The sequence below is a fragment of the Delphinapterus leucas genome, chromosome 10 (assembly GCF_059928025.1).
Source record: "Delphinapterus leucas isolate spDelLeu-1000000601 "Yukka" chromosome 10, BTC_Dleu_Yukka2, whole genome shotgun sequence".
NCBI classification, from domain to species: Eukaryota; Metazoa; Chordata; class Mammalia; order Artiodactyla; family Monodontidae; genus Delphinapterus; species Delphinapterus leucas.
In genome coordinates, this window is record NC_143138.1 from 100415687 (window position 1) to 100437399 (window position 21713).

The following is a 21713-nucleotide window of genomic DNA, read 5'->3' on the forward strand; positions in this document are numbered from 1 at the left end:
ACTTCATTTGCAAATATTTTCTCCCATTTCATGGGTTGTCTTTTTGTTTTGTTTATTTTTTCTGTGCAAAAGTTTTAAGTTTAATTGGGTCTCATTTAAAAAAAATTTTATTGGAGTATCATTGATTTACAATGTTGTGTTAGATTCAGGTGTACAGCAAAGTGAATCAGTTATACATATACATATATCCACTCTTTTTGTTTTTTAAGATTCTTTTCCCACATATGCCATTACAGATTGTTGAGTAGAGTTCCCTGTGCTATACAGCAGGTTCTTATAAGTTATTTATTTTATATATAGTAGTGTGTATATGTCAATCCCAACCTCCCAATTTATCCCTCCTCCCACTTATCCCCTGGTAACCATAAATTTGTTTTCTTTTTAAAAATTATTTATTTATTTATTTATTCTTGACTGTGTTGGGTCTTCGTTGCTGCGTGCAGGCTTTATTTCGTTGCGGCGAGCGGGGGCTACTCTTCGTTGTAGTGTGCGGGCTTCTCGTGGTGGCATCTCTTGTTGCGGAGCATAGGCTCTAGGTGTGTCGGCTTCAGTAGTTGTGGCATGCAGGCTTCAGCAGTTGTGGCTTGCGGGCTCTAGAATGCAGACTCACTAGTTGTGGCACACAGGCTCACTTGCTCTGCAGCATGTGGGATATTCCTAGAACAGGGCTCACACCCATGTCCCTTGCATTGGCGGGCAGATTCTTAACCACTGCACCACCAGGGAAGCCCTTAAATTTGTTTTCTATATCTGTGACCCTTCTGTTTTGTAAACAAGTTGATTTGTACCCTTTTTTTAGATTCTACATATAAGTGATATCATATGATATTTGTCTTTCTCTGACTTACTTCACTCAGTATGAAAATCTCTAGGTCTATCCATGTTGCTGCAAATGGCATTATTTCATTCTTTTTTATGGCTGAGTAATATTCCATTGTATATATGTAGCACTTTTTTTTTTCTTTTTTTTTGGCTGCAGCACGCAAGATCTTAGTTCCCCAACCAGGGATTGAACCCGTGCCCCCTACATTGGGAGCACAGAGTCTTAACCACTGGACTGCCAGGAAAGTCCCCACATCTTCTTTTTCTAATCCTCTGTTGATGGACATTTAGGTTGCTTCCATGTCCTCACTATTGTAAATAGTGCTGCAATGAAACTGTTTTGATTACTGTAGCTTTCTAATATAGTCTGAAGTCAGGGAGCCAGATTCCTGAAGCTCTGTTTTTCTTTCTCAAGATAACTTTGGCTATTTGCAGTCTTTTGTGTTTCCATACAAATTGTAAAAATTTTTGTTCTAATTCTGTGAAAAATGCCATTGGTAATTTGGTAGGGATTGCATTGAATCTGTAGATTTCTTTGGGTAATATAGTCATTTTCACAATGTTGATTCTTCCAATCTAAGAACATCTGTTTGTGTCATCTTTGATTTCTTTCTTTTCTCAGTACAGGTCTTTTGCCTCCTTAGGTAAGTTTATTCCTAGGTATTTTATTCTTTTTGTTACAATGGTAAATGGAATTGTTTCCTTAATTTCTCTTTTTAATCTTTCATTGTTAGTGTATAGGAATGCAAGAGATTTCTGTACATTAATTTTGTATCCTGCAACTTTACCAAATTCATTGATGAGCTCTAGTAGTTTTCTGGTGGCATCTTTAAGATTCTCTATGTATAGTATCATGTCATCTGCAAACAGTGACAGCTTTACTTCTTCTTTTCTAATTTGTATTGCTTTTATTTCTTTTTCTTCTCTGATTACTGTAGCTAGGACTTCCAAAATTATGTTGAATAATAGTGGTGAGGGTGGACTTCCTTGTCTTGTTCCTGATCTTAGAGGAAATGCTTTCATTTTTTCACCATTGAGATGTTTCCTGTGGGTTTGTCATATATGGCCTTTATTATGTTGAGGTAGGTTCCCTCTGTGCCCACTTTCTGAAGAGTTTTTATCATAAATGGGTGTTGAATTTTGTCAGAAGCTTTTTCTGCATCTATTGAGATGATCATATAGTTTTTATTCTTCAGTCTATTGATGTGGTATATCATAGTGGTTGATTTGCAGGTATAGAAGAATGCTTGCATCCCTGGGATAAATCCCACTTGATCATGCTGCATGATCTTTCTAACATGTTGTTGGATTTGGTTTGCAGTATTTTGTTGAGGATTTTTGCGTCAATGTTCATCAGTGATATTGGCCTGTAATTTTCTTTTTTTGTGGTATCTTTGTCTGGTTTTGGTATCAGGGTGATGATGGCCTTGTAGAATGGGAGTGTTCCTTCCTCTGCAATTTTTTTTGGAAGAGTTTAAGAAGGATGGGTGTTAGCTCTCCTCTAAATGTTTGATAGAATTTGCCTGTGAAGCCATCTGGTCCTGGACTTTTGTTTGTTGGAAGTGTTTAAATCACAGTTTCAATTTTAGTACTCGTGATTGGTCTGTTTATATTTTCTACCTCTTCCTGGTTCAGTCTTGGAAGGTTGTACCTTTCTAAGAATTTGTCCATTTCTTCCAGGTTGTTCCTTTTATTGGTGTATAGTTGCTTGTAGTAGTCTCCTTTTTCATTTCTAATTTTATTGAAAGGGGAAGCCTGTCCCTTTTTTTCCTGATGAGTCTAGTAAAGTTTTACCAGTTTCGTTTATCTTTTTAAAGAACCAGGTTTTAGTTTCATTGATCTTTTCTATTGTTTTCTTCATCTCTGTTTCATTTATTTCTGCTCTGATCTTTGATTTCTTTCCTTCTGCTAACTTTGGGTTTTGTTCGTTCTTCTTTCTCTAGTTGCTTTAGGTGTAAGGTTAGGTTGTTTATTTGAGATGTTTCTTGTTTCCTGAGGTAAGATTGTATTGCTATAAACTTCCCTCATAGAACTGCTTTTGCTGTATTCCATAGGTTTTGGATCGTCGTGTTTTTATTTTCATTTGTCTCTCTTAATTTCCTCTTTGATTTCTTCAGTGATCCATTGGTTGTTTAGTAACATATTGTTTAGTCTCCCTGAGTCTGTGTTTTTTCCAGTTTCTTTTTTCCTATATTTTTTATTTCTAATCTCATAGCGTTGTGGTCAGAAAAGATGCTTGATATGATTTCAGTTTTCTTAAATTTACTGAGGCTGGCTTTGTGGCCCAGCATGTGGTCAGTCCTGGAGAATGTTCCATGTGCACCTGAGAAGAATGTGTATTCTGCTCCTTTTGGATGGAATGTTCTATAAATATCAATTAAGTCCATCTAGTGTAAAGTGTCATTTAAGGCCTGTGTTTCCTTATTGATTTTCTGTCTGGATGATCTGTCCATTGGTGTCAGTGGGGGGTTAAAGTCCCCCACTATTATTGTGTTATTGTCAATTTCTCCCTTTATGGCTGTTAGTATTTGCTTTATATATTGAGGTGCTTGTACGTTGGGTGCATACATATTTATAATTTTTATATCTTGGATTGACCCCTTGATCATTATGTAGTGTCCTTCCTTGTCTCTTGTAACAGTCTTTATTTTAAAGTTGATTTTGTCTGATATGAGTATTGCTACTCCAGCTTTCTTTGTTTTCCATTTGCATGGAATATCTTTTTCCATCCCCTCACTTTCAGTCTGTATGTGTCCCTAGGTCTGAAGTGGTCTCTTGTAGACAGCATATAGATGGGTCTTTTTTTGTATCCATTCAGCCAGTCTATGTCTTTTGGTTGGAGCATTTACATTTAAGGTAGTTATCAATACGTGTGTTCCTATTTCCATTTTCTTAATTGTTTTGGATTTGTTTTTGTTGCTCTTCTTTCTTGCCTTCTTTTGTTCTCTTCTCTTGTGGTTTGATGACTATCTTTAGTGTTGTGTTTGGGTTGCTTTTTCTTTTTTGTGTGTGTATCGTAGTTTTTTGGTTTGTAGTTCCCATGTGGCTTTGATATAGCAGTCTGTATATGTACAAGGTTGTTTTATTTTTTCCACTTTAAAATGTGGTTTTTTAAAAAATATATTTTTTATGGGCTTCCCTGGTGGCGCAGTGGTTGAGAGTCTGTCTGCCGATGGAGGGGACACGGGTTTGTGCCCCGGTCCGGGAAGATCCCACATGCCACGGAGTGGCTAGGCCCGTGAGCCATGGCAGCTGAGCCTACGCATCCGGAGCCTGTGCTCCACAACGGGAGAGGCCACAACAGTGAGAGGCTCGTGTACCGCACAAAAAAAAAAAAAAAAAAAATATATATATATATATATATTTTAGCCGCTTGATTCCTTTTTTTGTCTTTAGTTTTTGCAAATTGGTTGGAAATCAACATTTCTAATCACAATGTTTAAATCAGATTTCATAATTAAACCACTTTTACGTGCTTTACGGTGACTGACAACTTCTCACACTGTCTCCCTCCTCACCCCTGGATCCTACTCTCCTTTGCAACTTTTTAAAAATAACAGCTTATCCGGCTTCCCTGGTGGTGCAGTGGTTCAGAGTCCGCTTGCCGATGCAGGGGACACAGGTTCGTGCCCTGGTCTGGGAAGATTCCACATGCCGCGGAGCGGCTAGGCCCGTGAGCCATGGCCGCTGAGCCTGCGCGTCCGGAGTCTGCGCTCCACAACGGGAGAGGTCACAACAGTGAGAGGCCCGTGTACTGAGGAAAAAAAAAAACAGCTTATCGAGATATCTCAACAATTCACATACCATACAATTCACCCATTTAAAGTGTACAATGGCTTTTAGTCTATTCACAGTTGTGTACCCATCTCCACAGTCAATTTTAGAATATTTCCATCCCCTCTAAAGAAAACCTGTACCCATTAGCTGTCACTCCCCATCCCTGCCCACCTCCCAGCCCCTGGCAACCACTAATCTACTTTCTGGCTCTGATTTGCCCATTCTGGATATTTCATATAAACTAACTCATACAATATGTGACTTTTTGTGACTGGCTGCTTTCACTCTGCATAATGTTTTCAAGGAAGTACTTCATTCCTCCTGTTGCCTGGATGACATTGTATTTTACGTCTATAACACGTTTTATTTATCCATTTGTTAGTTTATGGACTTTGGGGTTGTTTCTGCTTTTGGGCTATTATAAATAATGCTGCTATGAACATCTGTGTACACATTTTTGTGTGGATGTATATTTTCTTTTCTCTTGGGCATAGGAGTGAAATTCTTTTGTTACTTTTTATGATGAAAACTTTTTTTTTTAATAAATTGATTTATTTATATTTTATTTTTGGCTGTGTTGGGTCTTCATTGCTGCACACGGGCTTTCTCTAGTTGTGGTGCGTGGGGGCTACTCTTTGTTGTGGTGCATGGGCTTTTCATTGCAGTGGCTTCTTTTGTTGTGGAGCATGGGCTCGAGGTGTGTGGGCTTCAGTAGTTGTGGCATGCAGGCTCAGTAGTTGTGGCTCACGGGCTCTAGAGCACAGGCTCAGTAGTTGTGGCACATGGGTTTGGTTGTTCCGCGGCATGTGGGATCTTCCCGGACCAGGGATAGAACACGCGTCCCCTGCATTGGCAGGTGGATTCTCAACAACTGCGCCACCAGGGAAGTCCCATGATGAAAACTTTTTTTTTTGCGGTACGCGGGCCTCTCACTGTTGTGACCTCTCCCGTTGCGGAGCACAGGCTCCGACGCACAGGCTCAGCGGTCATGGCTCACGGGCCCAGCCGCTCCGCAGCATGTGGGATCTTCCTGGACTGGGGCACGAACCCGTGTTCCCTGCATTGGCAGGTGGACTCTCAACCACTGCACCACCAGGGAAGCCCCGATGAAAACTTTTAAACGGACACAAAATTAGACTGAATGATACAGTGACCTGCGCCCCTACCCCAGGCAGCCATCACCCGACTTCAACAGCTAACAGCTTGTAGGTACCCTTGTTTCACCTACTGCATTATTTCGAAGTAAATGCCAGACTTATCATTTCATCTGTAAACAGTTCTGTATTTATCTTTTATTTATTTATTTATTTAGCTGCACCAGGTCTTAGTTGTGGCAGGCAGGCTCCTTTGTTGCAGCCCACCAGCTCCTTAGTTGCAGCACATGGGCTCCTTAGTTGTGGTATGCAAACTCTTAGTTGTGGCATGTATATGGAATCTAGTTTCCTGACCAAGGATCGAACCCAGGCCTCCTATACTGGGAGCACGGAGTCTTATCCACTGTGCCACCGAGGAAGTCCCAGTTCAGTATTTATCTTTAAAAGATAAGAACCTCTTAAAATAATTGCAGTACCATCAGCACACTGGAAACAGTATCATCCTTAATATCATGAAATATTCCAGTGTTCACATTTGTCTAGTTGCCTTTTTTTTTTTTCCAGTTGGATTGTTCAAATCCTATTCTGAGTCTGAGCAAGGCCGCCATGTTGCATTTGGTTAAAGGGATTCTTAGGATCTTTCCTCTCTGGGGACCTTCCCACGTTTTCTTTTCCTCCTTGCTTGTTTGTAGGAGAAACCAGGCCATGTGTTCTGAAGAGCTCCTCACAGTCTGGGTTTTACTGATTTCATGCCCGTGGCCCTTGCATTTCCTGTAAACTGGTAGTTAGAGCTCGACAACTGACCTGGTGTAGGTTTGTTTAAGGACCCTTTAATGCTTTTATTGAGCCTTCGTGGAGGGCTGCTGCGTGCCCAGCCCCACGGCGGGCACCGGGAGACCCCGGGTGGCCAAGCAGTGCCCCCCCCCTCTGCTCCCAGGCCAGGGGGCAGTGGCCCTGACCTGGGGTGGGGGTGAGGGGTGTGTACTTGATCCCCCGGCCGCTTGCTCACCCACAGTGAGGCCTGGCCAGCGCCTCGTGGGTGCTTCACTAGGCATGTTTGTCCTCAGCGGGGTCTGAGGGAGGTTTGGGCCCCGGGTGATGTCCTGCTGTCTGTCCGTAGGCCTGATCCGGAGCGGCGTCCGAGAGCCCCGCCGCCACCCTCCAGTGCTGCGCATGGTGCTGGAGGCGCTGCAGGCGGGGGAGCAGCGCCGGGGTACCTCGGTGGCGGCCATCAAGGTTTACATCCTGCAGAAGTACCCGACGGTGAACGTCCTCCGGTTCAAGTACCTGCTGAAGCAGGCCTTGGCCACAGGCATGCACCGCGGCCTCCTCGTCAGGCCCGTCAACTCCAAGGCCCGGGGAGCCACTGGCAGCTTCAAAGTCAGCCGCTGGGAATGGGGTGGGGGGTGGCGAGAGGCCCCAGGGTGCAGGTGGACTTGCCCGAGGGCTTGAACCCCAATTCCAGCTCTTTCTTCCCAGCCTCTGGGTGCTGGTCCCCTGCCCTGTTCCCTCTCTCCTTCTGTCTCTTCTCGTTCTTCCTCTGTCTTTGCCAAGACCCCCTGTCTCCCCGGGAAAGCTGAGCACCCACACGGCCCCAGTCACCCTGCTGCATCCGCCTCCATCCCTGTTGGGTGTGTTGAGTGACCAGAGACCGTCTCAGCTGTTTCACTTCTAGGTTCTTGGAGCACGTGACCCCTTCCTGGAATTCCTTACCACGGGCGGCACAGACCCAACCTTGGCCTCTACGGGGTCACAGAAATGGGGTTTGTTCCCCGTGCTGTCTGGCTCCAGACCCGTGGTCTCCAGACCAGGGCTGACGCCTCCCTGAACCCCTACATCCTCCTCTTTCAAAGGGGAGGGTCACCCAGAGCTAAGGGCAAATTTGGCCACAGAATTAAGCCCCAGCATCATGACTGCCAGCTGCCACCAGGGAAATCTCAGGGACACAGACATGGGGTCTGTCTCGTCACTGCTGTGCCCCAGCAAGTAGCAGTTCCTCTGACAGGCTCCATGGAACACGGTGGAACATTCTCAACCTCCACGTTCCAATCCCTGTGGGAATAGGGTGGCTGAGCACAGGGGATCCCCCCTCCTGGAACTCCGGGTGTGTGGGTCAGAGCTTGGACACCAGCCACGGCAAGGCCAGGGGCACAGGGTGGGGTGAAGGGAAGCAAGAGAGGGCACTGGGAGTGCCTGTGACTGGGAGATGGTCAGGAAAGTGGGCCAAGGAGCTGGGAGGCAGGGAAGGGGGTCTTGGGTACCACGGAGTCAGGAATGTGTGTGTGCAGAGAGCGGGAGTTGATTCTGGTCTTGGTGGGTAATGGGGAGCCGTGAGGGTCCAGGGATGCTGGGAGCAGCGTCATCAGCTGGGCTCTAGAGGGGCAGGGACCACCTGTTTGCCAGGGACGCTTGCATCCTCCTGCCACTTGTACCCTCCCTGTTGGCCCCATTGTAAAGATGGGGAGACCGAGGCCAGAGGGGGAGGAGAAGACTTGGGCAAGTCGCCCTTGGGCTGGGGTTGAGGCCCCAGGAAGCCACGAACTCTCAGCCGTCTGACTTCCATGTCCGTGTCCAGCTACACAGAAGCGAAGCGGCAGGGAGACTTGGGGACACAGTGGTGTGAGGTGGGGAGGTGGGGAGTCCGAGCCACAGTCTGTGGATGGTGTTGGGGGGTCAAAGGAGATTATAGGTTAGCATCTCAGAGATACTGTTAGGGCTCAGTGTGCATGACGTGCTCCCAGAAGCCTGGCTCTGAGGCTTCCGGGTGCGGGGGTGGGAGGCGCGTGCCCGCCACGTGTGCAGGGAGGGTAGGAGAAGCTTGGGTGAGTTTTGGAGACTCGGGTTCCTTAGCTCCTAATGGCAGCACCGTTCCTCACAGTGCATGAATGGGTGGAATGCATTACTGGCAGCCGGCATTTAGGATGTGGTTTTGCGTGCTCTCCGCAAGCCCTTGGCCGCCTTCCTCTCCCCCTCCTTTGGGATGGGGTCTTCTCTGAGCCTCATGTAGGGTATAGGGGCGTAAGACATCCAGAACCTCTGCTGTCAATCCCACCCCGTTCTCTCCTCCTCCAGTTAGTTCCCAAAGACAAAAGGAAAATCCAGCCCAGGAAGACGTCCACCATGACGGCCCCCAGGAGGCCTGGTCAAGCTGAGGGAAAGGACCCCAAGAAACCAACTGAGTCAAAGAAGAACCCACCCAACCCAGGCGATGTGAAAAAAGGATCCAGGAAGCCAGGAGAGGGGAGGACAGCTCCCCCCAAACCAGGTGCAGCCAAGAAGGCCCCCAAGAAAGGCCAGCAGACCAAGGACCAAGAGGCAAGACTGGGTGAGGCCAAGAAGTCCTCCCAACAGCCAGACAAGGCCACACAGGCCCCTCCCATTGCCAGTGGGCCCAGCGGGAAGTCAGAGGTCAAAGGTGGAAGGAGCAGCCGAGGTATGGATGTGAATGGGGTGAGAGGAGGGTATGGGAGGGGGTTTCTGGCAGCCACTGGACATGAGTTGGAATGGAGGGGCCAGCTCTGGGAGGAGGGGTTTCTAGCCAGTGTGCCCTGAGCACTTGGCTTGACTCAGAGAGACAGAGAATGCATGGTAGCTGGTGGGGGTGGGTATGGGGGAGAAGAGTGCAGAGAGAGGAGGAGGGGTCATCTCTGAGAAGGATCAGGGGAGGCTTCCTGGAGGAGGTGTCCCAGGCAGAACAGCTTGTGCAAAGGTCTGGAAGCATGAAGAAGGTGGAAGAAGTACAAATAGTTGTGTGTGTGTGCACTGGGGGAGGGGGTAGGGAAGGTTGTGAAGGGCAGCAGGAGGCTGGACTTTATCTGGAGGACGATGAGGAGCCACAGAAAGACTCTGAACAGGGGACAGCTAGGGCCCAAGGTGTTCTTAAAAATGTATCCTGGGGCTTCCCTGGTGGCGCAGTGGTTGGGAGTCCGCCTGCCGATGCAGGGGACACGGATTTGTGCCCCAGTCCGGGAAGATGCCACATGCCGCGGAGCGGCTGGGCCCGTGAGCCATGGCCGCTGAGCCTGCGCGTCCAGAGCCTGTGCTCCGCAAAGGGAGAGGCCGCAACAGTGAGAGGCCCACGTATTGCAAAAAAGAAAAAAAAAAAAGAAAAGAAAAATGTATCCTGGCCGCCATGTGGAAGATGGGTTAAAGGCTAGAGGCAGATACACCTGTTGGGGGCCTTTGGTGTGGGCAGGCGTGGAGCTGTGAACAGAGTGAGGGATGGTCAGCCACTGTCCAGTTAATCCTCTAACTGTCCGTGGGAGAGAGGCTGCTACCTTCAGTTGGCAGACTAGGGCACCCAGACTCAGAGAGGCTAAACTACTTGCTCCAGGTCATACAGCCTGCAAGTGTCAGAGTGAGGACTGGGCCCTGGGCAGGACGAGGGCTGTGGGACCCCTGAACCTTCCTGCCCAGCAGCAGCTCCTCCTGAAAGGGGTGTTTCTCACATGCCATCCCCTCTTCCAGCAGATACCAAGGCCCACAGGAAAACAAAGCCTGGGAGTCAGAGTTCCAAACCCACGGTCACCAAGGTAGGTGCCTGGGTGACTTCCTGCTCCGGGTCTCCAGCGACCAGAGCTCGGGCATCCCCACCCGGCCCCAGAGGGGTCAGCCAAGGAAGGGGGCAACTTATTTTCCTACAAAGTACAGAGCACTTTCCTCCCCTCCCCGGCCCTTCAGTGCCTTGAGGATCACCCCATTTTATAGATAAGAGGCTGAGACTTAGAGAGGTGAGGTCACTTGTCGAAAGTGACCCAGCGCTGGGATTTCACCCCTAAGTTCGTGGGCTCTGAGCTGTGCACCCAGCCCTGCCCAGCTCTGTCCCCTTGCTCCTGGTTTGCTTTCTTATAGGGCGAGGATGCTGCTGCTTCCCCAGCCAAAAAGAAGATGGGCAGCAAGGTCCCTAAAAAGGCTGCTGTGCAGGGGGCCGGGGAGGGGCCTAAAGCCAAGGCCCCTGTTCCTCCCAAGGGCAGTGGGTCCAAGATGGAACCTGTACCACTGGCCAGGAAGGCAGAGGCCCCTAAAGGCCCGAGAAAGCCTGGCATTCCCACCAAGTCCTCTTCGTCCAAAGCGGCCAGTAAGAAGGCAGAAGCTGAGAACTAGAGGCGGGGTGGAGACAGACTGAGATTCTACTTTTTTATTCCCCTAAAAACTATCACTCTATTTCACTGTAACCTATTTATCAATAAAGACTTTTTCCCCCACAAATTGGTGTGGAAGGAGGCTGAGGTCTAAGGATTTGGCCATCCAGGGCTAGGACCCAGATAGAAGCTTCTGCCCTGGGGAGATGCAGACCGCTGCAGGGATCCAAAGTCACCTAGGCACCTGTGGAGGCACTGGAAAGGTGTTTAATCCAGCCTGAGATCTGGGACTGCTCCCTGGAGGGGGCAGCTTTTGGTTTTAAAGGATGAGTAGGAATTGCCAGATGGATGAGGGGAAGGGCCTTGCAGGCAGAGGGCCCAGAATGTGGGGTGGAGCTGGGAGGATGCGGATTTGTGGTTTTGAGAGGAGAACAGGTGGGGGAGGGGTGGCATGAGCCCCTGGGCCGTGGAGATGGGGCAGGAAGCTGTGGAAGGGTGGACTAAGGAGGGCAGACATCATCTTGGGGGCAGTGGGGAGCCAGGTTGGGTTATAGGCAGGGAAGAGGCTGACGTGGTGTGTGTTGAGAAGGAGCCCTGTGGCTGCAGAGAGGAGGGGTTAGAGGAGCTGAGAGGAGGTGCGGACCATTCGACTAGTCACTGAGTAGGACTGTGGGCCCCTCGGGAATCCTCAGAAGGAAGAGAAAGCGCAAAGGCCGTGGGGTGGGAATGCTCTTGACAGGCATGTGTGGCTAAAGCCCAGATGGAGACAGAGGTGAGGTCTGGGGTGTTTTAAAAACGTATGTGACACTCTTCCCATGGAGAGCTGGAGTCTGTGCCCCTGCCCCTTGAACCTGGGCTCTTTGATTGCTTGACCAATAGACTACAGTGGAATTCACGTTAGGACAGTTGCTGGGCTCAGGCCTTAAGAGACTGGCAGCTTCTACTTCCTGTGTGGGGGCTGTTTCTTGTTTTTTCGCTTTTTAATAGTTGCTCTTAGAACTCAGCCACCATGCTGTGTGGAAGCCCAAACAGCCAGTGGAGAAGAATTGAGGCACCCCAGTTGTCAGCCCCAGCTGGGCTCCCTGACCAGCCAGCACCAATTTGCCAGCCATGGGAGTGCACCATCTTGGAAATGGATCGCCTATCCCAGTTGAGTGGCCCCCCTGACACCACGTAGAACAGGGACGAGCCTTCCCTGCCAAGCCCTGCCCCAGGCAGACACATAAGCACCACAAATGTATTGGGGCGGTTTGTTACGCAGCAGTAGATACCATAACAAGGGCTGCAGGGTAGACCAGGGCAAGATCCTGCAGGGCCTTGTAAGCCGGGGTAGGAATTTTGGGTTTTGTTTAATTGTGATGAACAGCCATTAGAGGCCAGTGAGCAGCGGAGTGCCTGCAGGGGAACACGGGCAGCAGCAGGGGGCTAAGGAGGCGGCCCCTGCAATGGTCCATCTGAGGGGTGGGCCGCCATGGAGGGAGGGGTTAGAAGTAGTGGATTCTGGGTAGAGGTTTAAGCAGGGTGGATGGGATATGCTGAGGGAGTGGATGTAGAAAGGGGTCCACAATTTGGGGTCCACACAAGTGCTTGTGTGGCGATCACCTCCTGGGGCGAGAACAGCTCGTTCAGGGGGCTGCCAAGAGATGGTCCAGATGAGGGGTGACTGCTGAGCCAGGGAGTGCGCAGAGACGGAAGGGGTGGATTTGAAGGGAGTCAGAGGTAAGCTGGATGGCACTTGGGAAGGGGAAGATGGGACACAAAGGGAAACTGAGGCAGCCCAGCATGGAGCATCAGACTGTTCCCTTTCTGCCACTGCTCCCTCAGCCCTGCTCTCGCGTCCCCGAATCCCACGTGAGGCTTTGTCTCACTGCCGATGGCTTCCTGGCTTCCCTGGGGCGTCTGTAACGTGGCTGCCAGCAGAGCCCCGAGGGGCACAGTGAGCAGACGGCAGTGAGCTGGGTTGGCACTTCCCCCTTAGGGGGTCTGGTTGGGGGAGGCACCCTGGGCAGCTTCGGGGGAGGGGGGGCGGTTGGGCATCACCCGGCATCCCACCCCCACGAGCTGGCAGCAGGCCAGTAGCCCTGACCTGGCAGAGGCCGGACAGCACCCAGCACCCACGAGACTTGGGAGGGCCTCCTCCCCTGCTTGAGGACAGACGTTACGCTGAAGTTGCCACCTCCTGTGACCCTAGGACGGAGCTAAGAGACACCTGTAGCTGCAAGGCAAGTCTTCAGGGCCCCAGACAAGGACTGGGGGTGGTTCACAGTGGTTGGCCACCTTCTGTGCAGAGAAATGACCCTGGAAACTAGAGCTGTCCTCCCTGTGCAAATGCATTTTTAAGCTTCAAGAAGGAATTGCATGTTAATCAGGCATTAAAACAGGCGGTGGCATACATAGTTAACGGTATAGGAAGATGTTGCATGGGGGACAAGGCAGCTGTGAAATGGTGAGTACATCCTGATCTCGATTATCACTCCTCAGCCTCCGACCCAGGCAGGCACACGATTTGGAGTTTGGAGTGGCATGCTCTCAGATTTTAACCATGGGTGGGTTAGGGTAGCTTTTATTTTCTTCAGGCTTTTCGTACTTCCTGACAGTTCTGCAGAAAACATGTATTCATTCTAGCATCACACCCCCCAAAAAAACTCTTGTCAAATTCTGTAAATAACTTAGACTAGAAAGTCTGTTGCTTAATAAAAAGGCATCAGTGATCAGAATAGAGAATTTGAAAAGATAAAGAATCTCCGCCCAGAAGGCACTACAGGAAGAGGCTATTTTTAAAGCTAAAACTTGTTTACTTTTCTCATTTTTCTGTTCTCAATTCTAGAACTGGTATTTTTGGGATTTTGTTTAAATTGTACGAAGTTTTCTGTCCTGGCCCTTACTCCTGATTAATGTGTGTGTGTGTGGGATTATTTTTCCTTCATAAAAAGAAAAAACTAACTTAAGCCGCTTCTGATTTGGAGGTGGTCCTTTAGTGACCTTTCCTGGGGGTCAGTGAACCTCAGCCCCAGCTCAGGCCTAGAGCCAGCTGGGTGGACTGGGGGTCTCTGTGGTATTTGCTGATCCCAAGTCATGTGCTGTGGTGAGAAATAGTGCAGGGTTATACCAGCCTGGGAGAAACTGCCTCTGTTTCCTCATCTGAATAATGGAGTTAATGGTATATATTTATGACAAATTCAGGGCGAGTGTGTAAACGGCAGTTCTCTTTCCAGGGTGGTCACCTTGGAGCCCCACACACTTTGGGGGCCGCTGTGGAAACTCCAGCCTGGAGGAAGCATGGAACAGAGGAATGAGGGGCCCACGCAAGCTGGTTTTTGGCTTCCCTGTGCCGTGACCTGGGAAATTCCTCGACTGTGCTGAGAGTCAGTTTCTACATCTGTAAAATGGGGATGATATTCTGTTCCTCAAGGCTTATTACATAGGTAAGTAGGTTAGGAGCAGGGCCTGCCCAGGGGTAGATGGCACACAGCAGCTGTGACATATTCCTGGCGGTCAGTGGATGCCCGTGTTTCCCCACCGAACCTTCTCGGAAGCGGAGTTGGTATCTGCACACCCCTCACGAGGGGAGCTGGGCAGGGTCCTAAGCCAGGCCCCCCCCCCTCCTTTCTGCTACAAGTACAGCCATCTCAGGATAAAGGCTGGAGCCCACGGCAGGTTTTCCCATCAGGCTTTTATTATAAAGAAGGTTCCAGAGCATCCCAGCCTCCCCCTCCAGCCCAGCCCCAAGGTCTGCGACCTGTCCCAGCACTGGCTGGGTCAGCCCCAGCCAGCCGCTTCTGGCAGAACAGAAAGGACGGTGTTCCAGGGCGCGGGGGTCTCTGCCAGGTCTGCCTGTCCCCTGGAACAGTCATTTCCAGTGTTGCGCTGGGAGCCCCTGGGGACCCCTCCCCGGGTCCTCTGCACCAGTGGCAGCTATTCACAGTTGGCGCGTGGTAAGTTTTTTAATATATAAAAGCTTTTTTTAAAAAAACAACAACAAAAAGTGGTGCTCTCTTTAGAAACACTTCCAGCAAGATCAAGTAGCCCAGCTACAGCCTTGGTGCAACTCAGCCCCCTGCCCCACCTCGAGACCAGGATCGCCCAGCACCTGTCCCCTCGGCCCCTGCCCGCCCGGCTCCCAGGGCAGCACAGAGCCTCCCGCGGGCAGTGGATGCTGCCCACTCAGCCAGTGGCCGCTCAAGAACAGAAACCTGACACTGCTGGATGGCGTGTGGCCAGGGTCCTCTGCAGGTGAGTAGAGATGGGGACAACATTTTGGTGGTTGAAGCGGAAACCAGCTGAGGGCTGGTTCAAGGGGCCTCCCCTCCACCGGGTAGGATGAGGTAGTGTTTCCGGCTGCGACCTCAGGGCCGGGCGGCCTCTTCGCCCATCGGTGGGTTCGATAGCACTGGGCCGTGCAGGGCAGAGCAAGTGGGGTGCCGTCCAGGCTGTGCTGGGTGGACGGTGGGAGCCTTACCGGGGAACGGCTGCAGCATTTGAGCCCCCAGCCCAGAGCCGGGTCTGGGGGCAGGTGGGAGGGGTCGGTGCCCAAGGGGCCAGGGCTGGGGGCTCCGCTGGCTGGCTCAGAGAGGCCCCTCGTGCTGCATCGTTTCCCAGCCGGAGTCCGAGGCACTGGGGACAAAGCGAAGTCGAGGGAGGGCGCCCGTCCTGCCGGCCCCCAGGCTCAGGCCTCGCTGTAGCACTCGTAGATGTTGTCCTCCATCAGGGCCACCACCTGCTCAAACTTGTGCTGCAGCTGCGTCCTCCGGGCTGTGGGGTTTGCCTCCAGGGCGCTCATGATCTGAGGGGGAAGCGGAGGGAGCTGGGCCAAAGCCCGGGCCCAGGACCCCCGGGTCCCACTGCACATCCTGGGGGAGAACACACCGCCTGGATTTCCACTGCTGGTGGCCACCCCCAAAGCGGAAACGTCCTGGGCATATGAATGCCTGAGAGGGACCCTCACCCTGGGTGTGTTGCCCTGAGCAGGTGGCAGTGAGCAGGGCTGGCATGGGGGCATCGTAGCTCCGAGGGGGGCCTCGCACTGGGGGCTACTCACCTGTGGGCGATACCTCTTGGCGTATTTATAAATCTCTGTCATGGCCACGTTGGTGTTGAACTCATTCTGGTATTTCTGTGAGGAAAGACAAGGCGGGAGTCGGAGAGAGGTTGACTCCATGGTCAAAACCAGGCCCGGCCCAGCCAAGACTCGCTGCTTAAACACAGCCCCTCGCTGACCGGTCAAGTCCCGCCCTGTCCCGCCCGGCAAGGTCTCCGCGGCGCACCCGTGACTCCTCCGCCAGGTGCGCGTTCATTTCCTGCTCGCTGAGCGGAGTCATGTCATGGATCTGTTTGTAGTAGCGCTGCACGATTTTCCGGTACTCGGGAATCTCCTTGGCGTAGAGGAGCTTGTTGGTTGGTGAGTCCTGGGCAGAGAGGAGTGAGGGATTAAGACGCAGACTCGTTTTCTCCTGGATGAGCCCTCGTCTCTCCTGCCACACAAACGAGCCCATCACTGAACGTCCCCGCCCTGCGGGCTTTGGACCAGGGACCCCCACCCCTCTCCTCTCTGCCCTTGTACTTGGAACCCCTGCCCTATTTTCTACGGAACTGTCAGGGTGATGACCTCAAGGGGGGACCGACTTCTGGGGGGAAAAGTGCATGGGCTTGTGCCAGCTCTTTGACACGCAGGCTGTTTTGTTTGTATCCTTGCTTAGGGATATGGGTCTTGGTGGCTAAGATTTCTGGAAGCCTGACTGCTGTCTCAGTGGAATATTTCCCACCACATGTTTCCTACGCCTGAAAGCAAAACGTGCCAAGTATGTTCCCAGTTCTCTGTCATGGGCGTCCTGCTTTCCGAGATAGTGTGTGAGAGGTGACGGCATTTTCTGCCTCTCGTGGCCTCTCTCTGAAAGTCATGGGCTAAACACAGGGCCAGGCACCCGCCCTCCTGCAGGGGCAGGTCTAACTCTACCATTTCATTAACGCTCACAGCCTCCCTGCCCGGCCCAGGCCCTTCCCTCTGCCTGGAATGCCGCTCTCTCTCCTCCGCGCCTGCTAAAGCCAGCTGGGTCCTCTCCCTGCAGACAGATGCCTCAGGGGTCTCCCTCCTGCATGTATTCAAAGGTCTTGGTCACTTGTGCCCCCCTCTGCCCACCCCTTCACTCAGTGCCCACTGGATGGCTCTTGAGCATCAGGGCTGCTGCCCGGAGCCCACGGGTCTCCGATGGTGTGCCAGACCACACAGGCTTTCCACGTTCACTCTGGCTTCTCCTGGCCTGGCTCCACGGCCTCAGCATTGGGAACTGGTGCGGGGCACACCTGAGGCAGCTGCAGCCAGTCTGCAGCCACGTAGTTTGACTGTGGGTGGCGGTTTCTGGGAGTGCCCCCTGCTTCTGATGACCGCGTTCATTCCCACGTCCCCCAGATCTGAGCTCTTTTGGTTCCCCTCCCAGAAATATCTCCGTCCCCATCAGCACCAGGTGGCCTGCCCAGGAGCAGCTGACCTTGCCCAGCTGCAGGTCCGAGATGGAACAGGCGTCGATGAAGGCCTGTGCGATGACTGAGAGGCAGGCATCGATGTGGTCCGTCTTCTCGATGTCAAAGACAAACTGTGGGTTTTTTAGGATGTTCACCCAGAACCGGAGAGGAAGGCTGTGGGACAGAGAGTGACAGGGGCAGCGGTGTGAGCCCCGCCCCCCCCGGGGGTGGGCAGCGGAGGCAGTGGTTGCCGAGGGGGCTTGGGACAGGCTGGCTTTGCCCCTCGAGGCCAGCGGAGACTAGTCACAGGACGGAACCTCTGGAAACCTCGGTTTGCTCCCCCACAAATGCGGCTGATGGCCATCCCCGGCCGGCTGGGGCAACAGAGGGGCTGGGAGCCGGGTTTCCTGTGTGGAGAGGGCCACGGGCTGCGGCAGGAGCTGCAAGGCCTGACTTCACCCTTGCTGCCCGCCCCACCCCTGCAGAGTCGCCCGCTCTCACGCAGCAGCCTGGAGCCAGCGAGACAGTCCTGGTTCCCATTAGAACCCCCGCCCTGCCCCTGCCTCGCAGCCCATGGCTCCTCCTCCAGCCCCTGCATGGCTGCGGGAAGTCCATCATTAGCTGGGTCACCAGGCAGACTGAGGGAGGGAAGAGGCCTGGATCCTTAGCCTCAGGGGGCCAGAGGGTTGGTAACACCCTCCTCCCCAGTGACTGGGCAGCCTGGGACATACAGACCCCCCACCCCACCCCAACCAGAGTTCTGAGCAGCCCCTGCAACTACACAGAAACTTCTAGGTCTGCAGCATGTTTTTCTGAGGGTTAGGCTAAGGTTTTCAACAACTTCTTGTTGGGGTTTGTGACCATGAAAAGCTAAACCGTGCCTCAAAGGAGGGATGTGATCGGGGGCAGGAACATCTCCACGAGCCTCAGTGTGCTCATCTGTAAAACGGAGCTGACGGTGCCCACCGCAGAGGTGTGGAGGAGAGTGATGGTAAGGGCAAAACTTAGACAGTGCTCACTTTTAGTCAATTCTTACAATTAAAGTGGGTTACTTTTACTGCCCTGGTTTTATAGCTAGGAGAAACTAAAGCACAGAGAGGTTAAGTCACTTACCCAAGGTCACACAGCTTGGAATGGCATAAGGGATTGAACCCAGGCCGGTGGGCTGAGAGACCAGGCTCTGAACCCCCGCACCACTGCTGCCCCCAATGATAGAGTGAAGCCACACAGCCCTCCCCCCTGGCCTCCCACCCACACCACACTGGCCCACCACCTGTTGGTCTTCCAGATGTGTAGCGTGTCAGGGTCTGAGATCCCCCTCTTCTCTGCTTGCTCTTCCAGGAAGTCAAAGAAGTACTTGACAGCCAGTGGGGGCTTGTCTTCACGGATACTCAGAATGGCCTTGAACAGGTCATCCAGAAACTTCTGCAGCGTGCCCTGCATGGAAGGAGGTGGCCGTCGTCAGCCCAGGACCACACGGAGGGGGGTAAGCAGGCACCTCTGGCAGTTCAGGGGAGCCCGTGGTGCTGGGACTGAGCAGTGCTGGGTGAATGGGGAAGCTACGTGGCATCAGGCTGGTCATCTAACCTCTCTGGGCCTCGGTCTTCCTGTCTGTGAAACGGGTTAGTGCAACCTACCCCACAAGGGTGTTGGAAGGACTGAGACATAGAGCAGGGGATTGCTGGGCTGGAGTGTGAGCTCTCAGGCACCCACTCTGCTGCCCCAGCCGTGTGGCCTTGGGGGCATCACTGGGCCTCTGCTGCCCTCCATGTCACACGGGCTGATAGAGAAGTTGTCATCGGGCACCCTTCATGCTGGGAGCAAACCCCTCCTCAGCTGGGACCCAAAGCCCTCGGCCTCTCGCCCCAGAGCCTGGCTGGCCCCACAGGGGAAGCACTGTCCCCCTCACTCCAAGTGTGTGCTCACAGCTGACCCACTGGAGTGAGGACACAGAGATGAGGGTGGGCCCACCTTGGTGGACAGCAGGCGGGTCAGGTAGATCTCTGGTAGCACCTTCTTGCGGTGGCTCTGCCGGTGGGACTTCTTGGGCTCTGCCAGCTCATCCGTGGGCAGCACCTGGGAGGCCGGGGCAGTGGTCAGTGCTGGCGCCAGGCACCATCCCCGGCCGCCCGTGGGCACTGGGCTCTCTTTGTGGTGCACGCAAGCTACCCTGGGTCCCGTTCCCGCTCCCCACTCCAGCCTTTCCCAGGGCCTGCAAGCACTGCCCCCAGAGGCCCAGGGTGGCAGGAAGCCAAGTCGACACCCAGTGAAGGGCAGGCACGCCCAGGGCCGGAGGCAGGGCACTCACCAAATGGAAATACTTTTCTGTGTCCAAGTCTTTCACTGCGAGAGGGAAAACACACACAATAAACGAGAGAGGAGTGGGGAGAGAGAGAAACAGAAATGGAGACCCAAAGATGGAGAAAGAAACTGAGCTCCATGGACAGAGCGAAACGGACATGTGGAGAGAACAAGGCACAGAGAGAGAAATGCAAAGTTAAGAGAGCTGAGAGCGAGATCCAGAGACACACGCAGAGAATGAGGTAGAGAGAGAAAGACAGAGGCGTTGACAGATGGAAACATCCACCAGGTGACGGCAGGAGCAGGGAGACGGTCACGGCCCCCGAGTAGGGCAGGATGGCGGCCCTCACCCCCCAGCCCAGACCTCACTGGGAGAGACCCGAGAGCCTGCTCCTTGCCTCAGGAGGGAACCCCAAGACCCAGAGAAGCCTAGGACCCCAGGCCTGGGGCATCTGAAGGTATGGATGGGATGTTTGAGGCGGGGACACAGGCCAAAGCCCGCATGGCCTCTTGGAATCACATCCCACCCTCCTGGGGCCTCTCTCTGCTGCCTGCAGGAATCCAGCACTGACAGGCCTGGCCACAGGCCCTGCCAAGCAGCCCTGAGGCAGGGGGGCCCGGCCCCGCCCCCAGCAGGGAGCCTCAGCCCGGCCCAGCCCCGTCCCTCGAAGCCTCAGCTTCCCCACTGGGGCCGCTCAGAAGGGGCCCTCCCCACGTCCACCAGCACTACCTCGGCCCAGGGTGTTGTCCTTCTTGTCTGTGAGGCTCATGGCCAGGGAGGCACCTTCAGGGATCTGAGGGGGAGAGAGGCCGAGGTCAGAGGTCGGAGGTCAGGGAGGTTGGGAGTGGTGGGAGGTGGGTGGAGCCGGGGCCCACCTTGTAGTGGGCCAGCGTGTTGAGCTTCTTGCGGCCGTCCTCGACCACCGAGGTGTCGTCCAGGTCCCGCAGGATGTAGCTCTGCGTGCTCGAGGCGAACCACTCTGCGGGCAGGGGGAAGGGCATCAGGGCTGGGAGCAGGGGCCGCGGGGAGGCAGGCCCCCAGCGGGCCACACGGGGAGAGAACCGGGGGCACCCACACCTGTCTCTGAGCCTCTACTTGCCCATCTGGGAGACGGGGAGGGGAGAGGGTGCCGGGCGCAGAGCAGGAGCTCTGGAAAGGCCTCATCCTCGGGGCTATCACTGGGATCTCAGATCTGCTGGGGAGGCCTCTCCCGCCCACCCTGGCAGCAGCCTGCATCGACCTCCCACCGCAGGCCCCGTCTCCCCTCCCCACCCCACACAGAGCTCCTGGCAGCTGATCTGTCTGCACGTCCCCAGAGCCACAGTTAGCGCACATCTGCTGAGCAGCAGGAGTGTGTGCGCCCAAGGCAGGGGCCTGCGCTGCTGAGGCAGCCCCACGCCTGCCGCCCCTGCCCACCTAGGTCGACGTCCTCGGCACGCGGCCACTGGGAGTAGGGCACGTTCTTGCAGAAGGCTTCCAGGATCTTCTCCTTCACCTGCGTCAGCGTGTCTGTGTCCATGGCCCGCACGCTCAGCGAGTCCATACCGCAGCCCTGGAAGGACACGTTCAGATTCTGCAGGAGAGAGGGGGAGGGTCAGTGGGCGACCACCGGGCCCTGGAGGGGAGACAGCCTGCGGGGAGTGGGGGGGGGGGGGGCGGGCAGCAGTGGAGCCGGGACTCTCCGGGGGTGCGGGACCCCTCCCTGCCCGCCCGCCCGGCTCACCCGGGGCTTGGCCTCGATGTTCTCCCGCAGCAGCCACTCCTCGTTGAGCGTGTAGCGGGCCTTGCCTGTGATGGCGTCGATGGAGCCCTTGTTGATCTGCTGCTTGATGGCGCACAGGAGCAGGAAGAACGGCTCCCCCACCGTCTCCTGCGGGAGGTGCGCGCCGGTAAGAGGCTGAGGCCAGACTGCCTGGCCCAGCCCCTGGCCTCCAGCCCACACTCCAGAGTCCGGCCCCAACCTGGAATGCCTTCTCTACCCCCTTCTGCCAATACCTCCGTGGCTGCCTGCTTATACCCTCCTTTTGATCCTGGTGCCACTGCCTCACTCCCATCCCCCACCCAGAGGTGTCTCTGTGGACTCCAAGCTCGAACATCGCCTAATGTGGGTGGCCACATTCATTTCATCCTGCCAGCAACCCTTCCAGGTATGGGGTGTCATTCTCATTGCCGAGACTC

At 53.6% G+C, this 21713-nt stretch overlaps 2 protein-coding genes across 4 annotated transcripts in view; one reads left to right on the top strand and one right to left on the bottom strand.

Annotated features, from left to right (window-relative positions):
- Positions 1 to 11778, top strand: part of H1-8 (H1.8 linker histone) — a 28567-nt gene extending 16789 nt beyond the window's left edge. Inside the window, exons 2-5 of the mRNA XM_022562803.2 lie at positions 6814 to 7073; positions 8766 to 9126; positions 10161 to 10225; positions 10545 to 11778. Coding sequence (XP_022418511.2) covers positions 6814 to 7073; positions 8766 to 9126; positions 10161 to 10225; positions 10545 to 10796 — 938 coding nt within the window. The 3' untranslated portion in view covers positions 10797 to 11778. The remainder of the gene's footprint in view (positions 1 to 6813; positions 7074 to 8765; positions 9127 to 10160; positions 10226 to 10544) is intronic.
- Positions 11779 to 14427: 2649 nt separating this feature from the next.
- The window catches only part of PLXND1 (plexin D1), a 52063-nt gene continuing 44777 nt past the window's right edge, over positions 14428 to 21713 (bottom strand). For all 3 annotated transcript variants that reach the window (XM_089919765.1, XM_089919764.1, XM_022562751.2), the window contains 11 exons: positions 21259 to 21405; positions 20952 to 21108; positions 20411 to 20514; positions 20265 to 20328; positions 19542 to 19576; positions 19205 to 19309; positions 18507 to 18670; positions 17260 to 17407; positions 16039 to 16179; positions 15813 to 15887; positions 14428 to 15557 (listed from right to left, as the gene is read on the bottom strand). In XM_089919765.1, the coding sequence (XP_089775891.1) occupies positions 15441 to 15557; positions 15813 to 15887; positions 16039 to 16179; positions 17260 to 17407; positions 18507 to 18670; positions 19205 to 19309; positions 19542 to 19576; positions 20265 to 20328; positions 20411 to 20514; positions 20952 to 21108; positions 21259 to 21405 (1257 nt within the window). In that variant the 3' untranslated portion in view covers positions 14428 to 15440. The remainder of the gene's footprint in view (positions 15558 to 15812; positions 15888 to 16038; positions 16180 to 17259; positions 17408 to 18506; positions 18671 to 19204; positions 19310 to 19541; positions 19577 to 20264; positions 20329 to 20410; positions 20515 to 20951; positions 21109 to 21258; positions 21406 to 21713) is intronic.